The sequence below is a fragment of the Centroberyx gerrardi genome, chromosome 18 (assembly GCF_048128805.1).
Source record: "Centroberyx gerrardi isolate f3 chromosome 18, fCenGer3.hap1.cur.20231027, whole genome shotgun sequence".
Lineage (NCBI taxonomy): Eukaryota > Metazoa > Chordata > Actinopteri > Beryciformes > Berycidae > Centroberyx > Centroberyx gerrardi.
Genome location: NC_136014.1, coordinates 26,789,050 through 26,798,385, shown reverse-complemented (window position 1 = coordinate 26,798,385; position 9,336 = coordinate 26,789,050). Strand labels below are relative to the sequence as shown.

Below are 9,336 nucleotides of genomic sequence, written 5' to 3'. Positions count from 1 at the left end.
TGTCTCTTACATACCTGTAGAATTGGAAGAGCAGACAATATTGGCTCCCGAATTGGCTGTTGGTGGAAAGACAGGCTGGCTTTTTTGGAGATATTTTGACAAACAGTTTGGAGGCAGCAGAGCTTGCTCTTTCAACTGACAGCTGAATCTGGAGCCAATATTGTCTGTGGGTCCAAGAACTACAGGGATGAAGAGACTAATTATATGTAGATGAACTTGTCCTTTACGGACAGTCATATCTGAATTAGTAAAGGAAAAACAAACATCTACAATGATCATAACCATCAACGTACCATGACTTTAATCAACAAAACACACAGTCTTTAACGATGAGTACGGTACAGTCAGTCAGCATGAACCCGATCGGTCCCTCGGCTGCACCACCAGCTCCGGGAAGCCGGTCCGATCGTCCGTCTCTCTGGTGAACTGCAGCCCGGCGGCCTCGCCCACCACCACCTCCGCCGTGGTGAACACCTCCAGGCCGCCCAGCACGTGCCCCCCCACCGTCCGGCCCTCCCCGTCCGCCAGGCAGATGTGCAGGTGGGCGTCCGGGTTCAGCGTCCCGACCAGAGAGACGATCTCAAACCGCCCGTTCAGCTGGATCACCTGACAGAAAGAGTTCACGAGTTAAAGGGGCAGTGATTCAGGTTTTTACTGCCCTGCAGCACAAACTATAATATATCTGTGGGAGTTGATAGGGTTGTTGATCGATAGCCTACCACTGATTCAACAAACTCACTTTCCAGCTTGTACTTTTGCAACAAAAACTCACCGTGCATTGGAGTTTCAATACACACCTACAAATAATTCAGACGTACGAAAACTTTGATAAATCCTGATTTTCATGTGTAAAAGTGGATATGGAGAGTGACCAACGTATTTCTCTCAGCGGATCGTCTTCTACCAAACTCTACCGCCTTTCACCCCACAGCGCTCTGTGCTGCGGCAGAGAAAAAAAGTTGTGTGATTTCCTGATTAGTGAAAGTTGCGTAACGGAGGAACTGAGTCATGTTTCCTCTCGACTTTCCTGTGGAGACACAAACGGCTTTTTTTGAGATATTCAAGACAAACAGTTTGGACTCGTTGCAGCAAGAGGCAGCGGAGCTCGCTGCTTCAACTGACAGCTGACTGGAGACAATACTGTCTGTGGGTCCAACAACTACAGACAATACTGTCTGTGGGTCCAAGAGCTACAGACAGTACTGTCTGTGGGTCCAACAGCTACAGGAGGAAGAGACTCATTATATATAGGAACAAAATCACCAAACTTTAACCCTGCAGCTTCAGGTGATAAATTCTACTTGGGAACTCGGGGTTTGGTGATGGAGTCTGGATTTCTCAAACTTCCTGAATTCCTGATGTCACCAACAAGGAAATAGGGAATGATAGATTCATTTCAAATACAAGAAGAAAATGAAGAAAATGAAGGATTTCCATCACCAAGTCATTTTGTGATCATTACTCTTAAAATGCCACTACAAGACAGAACCACTTGCTGGATTTTGTTTAGTTTGTGGTTCACACTGCAATGCTTGGTCTGCTGTAAGACATGAGCTCAGGTGTTTGATCACTAAGTGACTGTGAGTTAAAGTGTGAACAGGGTGACGATAATTACCAGGAGAAACCAAAGTCCACAGAGAACTTCAATCGCGGTGCGTCGACTGCTTCAAACGAGTCCGAACACGTAAACATCCAAGTCAAGTTGCTGTACCGCAGAACATGAACGCAGCTTAACCCCGCCCCTCCCTGGGGATGTCCTCTAATCGTTTTTAAACACCCTACCTACCCCGATCCCTAATGACTTACAAGCAATCATCTCCCATTCATTTTACAACAACAACAACAGTAACAACCTCTACACCTGCAGCCACATCAGAGGCGACGCTGCTGCCAAGTACCTCATTTGTATTCGTCGCCGTGGCGTTTGCCAGCCGCAGCGTTGCCTTGGTAACGCTGCCCACACAGGTGATGATGAAGGGCGCGCGGAGTCGCCTCTCCTCCACCAGCGCCTGCAGCGAGCCGAGCAGCTCGCGACCCGGACCGAGCCGCAGCGCGTGCACCTGCAGGGACGAGCCTGCTGAGGACGCCTGGGAACAGATGTTTGAATTTTCTTTTTAATTCATTTTATTTTTACATATTACACATGCATACATACATACATACATACTCCATCCCTTACAATTTGCTTACAGTTTGCTTACAGAGCTAAGAGGGGGGTAGAGGATGCCACCATTACCCTCCTTAACTTAGTTTTAAAACACCTGGAAGACACTAAGACCCATGCTAGGTTGCTTTTTATTGACTTCTCTTCTGCTTTTAACTGTATTCAGCCCCATATTCTTGCACAAAGGCTCATATGTAATTTTGCGTTGGATTTTAATATTGTTTGCTGGCTTGTGGCTTTTTAACTGACCGTTCTCAGAGGCCCTCTCTGGTGCTCTTAAATCTTCTACTGGTTCCCCACAGGGGTGTGTCCTCTCACCCCTGCTATTTGTGTTGTACACCAGTGACTGTGTGAGCCACCAGGAGTCCAGATATGTTATTAAATTTGCAGATGATTCTGTTATAGTGAGCCTTCTAAAGGATGGTGAGACCTGCCATGGCCCAGTTGTTAGTGAGTTTGCACGCTGGTGTAACAAATCGTTTCTTAAACTCAGTGTGTCTAAGACAAAAGAGATGGCCGTTGATTTTTGTTGCTGCCCCCCTATCACCTGCCCGTATTAATGGTGAGCAGGTAGAGGAGGTAAAACAGTATTAATATCTGGGGCCAAATTTAGATGATGATTTATGCGTTGTGCCTAACTAATGTGACGGCAATCGTAAATAAAGGTCTCTTAAGTCTCTTATGAAAATTTTGTTAAGAGGAATTGTGAAGTTGTGCTCTAAAATCACTGACACTGACCTCAATGACCTTAGTTATATCTATCAGAAGAGAGTTACGATATTCTTCAGGAGCCCTGCAGCCTCTCTTCTCAGAGTCTCCCTGCTCCCTCGGGGCGGAGGTTCAGGCTCCCTGAAGGTGCGGTAACAGATTTCGGCGCTCTTTTATCCCCGAGGCGATCTGCAGATTGAATGTGTAGGCTACTTATGCACACTGGGGGTAGGATGCAGGCCTACAGTTTTTATTTGTTGGTATAAATTGATGTTGTGTGATATTGTCTGTGTTTTTGTAATATGTGGTTATGTTTAGTTAATGTTTGTTGATGTATTGTAACTGCTTGATGTGAACCAAATGGCCCCACTGGGGACAATAAAGATTTCTACTACTGCTACTACTACATACATGTGTAGCCTACATACATTTTATTTTTACAATTTCATTTTAATTCATTTTATTGTCACAATTTATTTTATTCACAGGCTATATTTTATTTTTACAATTTCATTTTTGTTCATATATTATATTTCTACACTTAATTTATTGTTTATTCATATATTTTATTTTTACAATTTCATTGATTCATTAATTCATGTATTTGTTTTATTATTATTATTATTATTATTATTATTATTATTTTTTACAAATTCTTTATTTACCCCTCATAACAATAATATTTTTCATTTTCATTCTTAAACTTCACATTCTAGTGTTGAAATTGTTGGTTGCGTTATGTTTAAATCCCCCACATTTGCAATATTCTTGTTTATATTGTATTTTTCTGTATGTGTGTGCGTGTGTGTGTGTGTGTGTGTGTGTTGGGGGTAAGGTCCATTCAGATCCTTAACAAGATCACTATGCTTAACTAAATAGCAGCCTGACCCCTCACCCTGCGTGTGAGTGTGTGTGTGTGTGTGTGTGTGTGTGTGTGTGTGTGTGTGAAGCTGTCAGAGCGCTGTTAAAGCAGCAGCAACATTTATAAACTCTGCTGGTCCATGGTAATGAGGCGGTGTGTGTACTCTAATCATAATCCTCTTCATTAGTATTAATCGCCATAATTAGCCATGATAATTTAAAGGTCTCATATTATTCAGTTTGTTTTTCAGATCCACTCTGAGACTCATGTTCCTCAGGATGTTTTACAATTAAATGTAGTTTAGTTAAAATTGCATTTATTAAATGAATTTGACTACAAAATCCACACAGATCTGAAATACTGAATATTAAATACTTTTCACACTGCAAAAACTGACAGACTTGTTAATTTATTTTATCTTGTATTCAGACTTATCAAGCTTATTTTAGGATTTCCTTTTTATCTCACAGCACTGGCAGATCATTTTACCGCTTTCAACAAATGAGACTTTTTTTTCCCAGGAGAATGCAACTTGTTTCAGGACATTTTCTTGGTAAAAGTGAAATTGTCTTGGAGAAAGTTTCTTGTTTCCAGATTTTCTTCATTGTTTTATGATGATTTCTTGAAAGAAGTCATATTGGCATGAATCAAGTGACATTTATTGAAACCAGCAACATTATCTGCCAGTGCAGTGAGATAATTTGGCTAAAAATATCATGAAATAAGCTGATAGGTCTGGAAACAAGATGAAATCACTGGACAGCTTGTTGTTTTTTAGGGTGAAATTCAGCCTCATCCAGTCAGGAGCTGCAGTTCATATCTTCTCTTATTTAAACCACATCATTAAACTGTGACGGTTTCAGTAGAGAGAAGCCTGGAGCAGAGCGGCTTTAGAGCATATAACCTGGCATGAGAAATATCACACACACGTCAAGAAGCTGTTCATGTTTATTAGGTCTATTAGTGATCAATATGTGCCTTCCACACTCAGGCCAGGATCTGCCCAAAATCAACAGGGAAATGTGATGTCAGCAGAAACATTTAACATGACTGCTTTGTTCGTTTTATTTTACAGAACTTTGGTAGCTTTTGGATATACAAATATAACGATTAGTATTAGTTTTCTTGATCAGTATAGCGCTCAGCCAATGTCTTCCTCAAAATCAATGAAAATCAATGTTGGAGAAGAATATAACCAAACAAATATCACTTATTGGCATTTATTCCTTTCCTTTATGCTTCGCAGCCCAAAGCGGCTCATAAAAAAACCTCTCATCTGGAAACAAATAAAAGAAGAAAACAAACCAAACAACAAGCAAAGAAAACAATAATCTCTCTCTCTCTCTTAACATCACTTCCACCCTTTTCTTTCATCTTTGAAGTTAAGACTTTACCTAATTTTTTTTCCAATAGAGTACCGCTGTTTTTCGTGGATTGTTTGTAGTTTTTGGCAGAGGAAGGTAAAACTGCTAAACCTTTTTCTTTTTGTGCTGAGATCAATATTTCTAAATTTGACCATTTTCATGTAATTTGAGTTTTCTTCTCATCAGGGTGGAAAAGCCTCTGAAACATTTAGACACTGAAACTCTCCACTGAAACCCGGATAAGAGACTGAACCTCAGTTACACCATATTTCTATTAATGGAAAACATCAAATCACATTGAAAGTGGTGTAATTTATTCCTTTATGCCATTTAGTTGCATTCCATCTCCTCTTGTGTGGGATTATGGGTAATGTAGTTCATGTGACACGAGAGCAATTTGACACAGATGAGCTTTGCAGTTTCAGACAATATGAGGCTTATTATGCTATATTATATTATATTATATTATTATATTATATTATATTTAATGTAACGGTTGGACTCTTTATCATTTCCTCTGGTGTTTGCTCCTTCCTAAACGCAGGATTCACCCAGATAAACCCTGAAGGTTTGAGGTTTATTGATTAAACTGTTATTGATCATATTACTATTGAATATAAAGAGAAATGAAGAGCCACAAGTTGCCAAAAGTTGATCTAAGTGTGTGACACCTTTTTATATAGATCTGTGCAATGGTTCAACTGAGAATATGCAGATTTTAAAGTGTCTCAGGTCTGTAAAAGTTAAAATAAATCATAAAACCTGAGTGCATTTAAAGCAATGGACTTCTCTCATGCACCGGCGTTTTTCTGAATGGCTTTATCTGTTCAGCTGTATGGATTCAAACTTTGTCAGAGGTTAGAATAGACTTTTTTACACATAATACAGTAAAGTGAAACTCACCATGGTGCAGCAGTTTAGTTTCAGGGTCACAGCTGACAGACAGCAGCTGCTTTAACACTGTGGACTAAACTAAACTTCACTTAAACATACAGGAACATTAGCAGACTTGCTGACAGTTCAGTAATTAGCAGGTTTAGACTGGAAGAAGGTTTCTCTCAGTGGAAACACACACGCTCAGCAGACCGTCAATACTTTCAAACCGATCACTTCCTGTAGGCGTTTCCAGCAGCTCAGAGTCTGGATCATGGTCTGGGTGGAGCCGGTTCTCCTGGTCTTCTGCTGCCACCTGCTGGAGGATCAGAGCTGTACATCCAACTGCAGCCTGGGGTTGTGATGGATTACTTATAACAGCGTCACATATTCTAGATACATAAAAAATTTAACTGTATTCTGTTGTGTTACCTAAAGAAATTATAGATTCTGATTGCAGATGCTTGTGAAAAATTAAAGGATTACTTCTGGGGAAAACGTTTAAAGTGAAAAGAGAAACTCAGAAGCCATTTTAAGTGTCAGCTGATCTGTGTCTTTATAAAAATGTAGCACAGAAGAAAATATGTTTGTATGCAAACCTGAAATGAATTACCTGAACATTACATTATTTCTTCACTTTTTCCTCATCTGTACCTTTATACCTCAAATAAATAACCGCAAGTAATCTGAAAGTTATTGAAAGTAATCAGAATACATTACAGAGTTTAGGTAATCCCTTTGATTGCATTACTGATGACAGTTTTGATGAGGTAACCAGTAACTGTAATAGAAAACATTTTTAAAGTGACCCACCCAACCCTGCTGAAAAACTTTATTTTTTAAAGGATCCTTAAAATGTATTGAATGAAAACAGTTTGCAGAGGAATGGGAAGTTTTGTTTTGAATTATTTTTGCATCCGATGAGACTTTGAATTTTGTCTTTCAGTTGTTCTGCATTGTGAACTTGTGCAGATAAGTGAATAAAAGTAACATACAAACTGTCTTTACACTTTTTCATCTACCGGGGTCTGTAATATTGATCTTGTGCTATCTGGGTCAGAATGATCCTATCTGATAATCTATTAAAGAAACTGACTCGCAATCCACAAAACCAGTCTGATCCTGATCATCCTGGATTGCAAAAAGGAGATTAGAAACTCCCGTTTAATTTAACTGTTTAATTCTGATCTACGTAGATTAAAAGTTTGTAAAAACTGGAGCTGCTGAGCTTCTGCTGTGGATCAAAACCTTTTCTTTAACTCCCATGTGGCTTAATGCAGTGGTTCTCAACGTGGGGTCCGGGGACCACCAGGGGTCCTTGAAGGGGTTCAGGGGGTCCCCAGCAAACTGATGAATTGTTAAACCTCAGCATTATTTAATTTACAAGAAGTTAGAGAATGTAGAAGAATGACTGTTCTGATCATAGTTTCTCTGTTATCTCTCTACCTGCAATACAGACAGTCATGGGATTCTGGACAAAATCATATCTGACAATAAAAATATTCTCAGATTTGGGTCTGAGAGACAAAATCTCATCAAATGGGGGTCCGTGGCTCTAATGTGGACTAAATTAGGGTCCTTGATTTGAAAAAGGTTGAGAGTCTTGAGATCTTTATGGATCCAATAACTCTGTAAAGAAGTCTTTTTCACTCTAGATGGCGCTGTGGTTTAAATATTGAAAGCACTGGAGCTGGAGTTTCATCACTGACATCACATGCTGCTTCCAACATTTCTGCACAGCGGTGATCTGCTGAGTGTCTGCAGGTTTCCAGCTAATTAATGAAAGCAGCTGCTGTACTGATTGGTTGCTGGGTTGTCGTTCAAATCTCTCTCTAACTGGAGTTTTGTTCAGCTTTTATTTTACCGACTGAATCTGTGTTTATTTTACACATTTGCATGTAACTGGTAATGTGTTTTCACCGAGTTCTGTGGTTTTCACTGTCCATGTGCTGTAATGACATGACAGTTTGTCTGCCAGGAGTCCAGTAATGTTACTGGATGTTGATGGGCGGCCCTTCATTTTATTTATTTTATTTTATTTCTCCTTTATTCAACCAGGTGAGTCCCACTGAGACGTCCATCTCTGTTGTGAAGGAGCTCTGGCCAAGAAAGCAACAAGCAGATATTACAATATAAAATACAATACAAACCCACAATACAAGTTACACACCAGCTGTTATGTAATGAGCTGTTATATTGGCCTATATACTGTATGTTATAATAGTCTTCTGTGTTGTAGCTGCTGGTTGGCAGCAGGGTGTCAGGAGGGAGCAGGACCTGGGTTCAAACCCTCACCCCACCAGCTCCAGACCCTCTGACCTCTGACCTCTGACCTCGCAGTAATAGTATTTCTGTTTCACTTTTTTAGAGTTTATACTAGAGCAGTTTGTGGGAATTTCACTGTTTACTTTTCTATAACAAATGAATTGTATTTCAATGAGCTGGTTAATTGAGCTTGGTGTATTTAGTATTGATCATTCACCAGTTTGGGAGAACTAAAACAACAAACCTCAGTGTTTTTCTAACCTAAGTTAGAGAGTTTCAGTGTCCCATGATGATCTAAATCCTGTTTCAGAGCTTTTCCATCCTGACAAGAAGAAAGTTTTGGATGAAACGCTGAGTACTTTTTAAGGATTTTTTTGGGCATGAAAATGGTCAAATTTGAAGATAGTGAATATCATCACAAAATAAAAAAGGTATAGCAGATTCACCTCCTCACATCACCTTCCTCTACACTACAAACTGACTTCCAACCAGTCCTTGAAAACAGATTAGGTCAAGTCTTAACCTTAATGATGAAGGAAAAAGATGAAAGTGATGTTAAGAGAGAGAGAGAGAGAGAGAGAGAGATCACACCTTTGTAGTAGTGTATAAAACCTGTTGGTAGTTGTAATCATAGTATGCAGAAACAGTTTTCCCAGTTACTACAAATACAAAAACAAACTAGAAAACAAAATAACAGAGAGAGGAACATTGGCTTTTTGGCTTCGTTCACATTTTAGTCATTTATCTGACGCTCTTAAGTCACTTTTAATGAAACTTCTAATGAAAGCAACAATAGAATAACTTCCTAGATCACCGACATTACAAGCAACCAGAAGGAAGGAGGTCAAAGGTCAGAGGTCACAGCAACTTGATGTACTCGATGAACAGGTGGAAATATGAAATAATCCTGAGGTCCTAGAATGATTATGGATGATGGAGAAATGTTAAGGAAAGAATAAGAGCAAGACAGAAAAAGAGATTTTTTTTAAAATCACAGTGTAGGAAAATCTTCCCTCCATAAAGACAAAGACCAGAGTTTATGATTTATTCAGGCAGAGACTCAAATACAAACTGTATTTTTTTTCGGCTTTTTGAGAATG

General features: G+C 39.5%; 1 protein-coding gene across 1 annotated transcript; it reads right to left on the bottom strand.

Moving 5' to 3' along the window:
* Window positions 1–286: 286 nt before the first annotated feature.
* Window positions 287–6,185, bottom strand: LOC139911070 (bifunctional protein GlmU-like). Its single transcript, XM_071898564.2, has 3 exons — window positions 6,002–6,185; window positions 1,899–2,087; window positions 287–606 (listed from the first exon to the last, which is right to left on the bottom strand). Exons 1-3 carry the CDS (start codon window positions 6,002–6,004, stop codon window positions 349–351), a joined length of 450 nt encoding a protein of 149 aa, XP_071754665.1. The 5' UTR covers window positions 6,005–6,185; the 3' UTR covers window positions 287–348.
* Between the last annotated feature and the right edge of the window lie 3,151 nt (window positions 6,186–9,336).

Coding starts and splice junctions, on each gene's coding strand:
- LOC139911070 (XM_071898564.2), bottom strand. Junction 607..1,898: donor CGGCGACGAATACAAATGAG/GTACTTGGCAGC, acceptor TCTTTCTGTCAG/GTGATCCAGCTGAACGGGCG.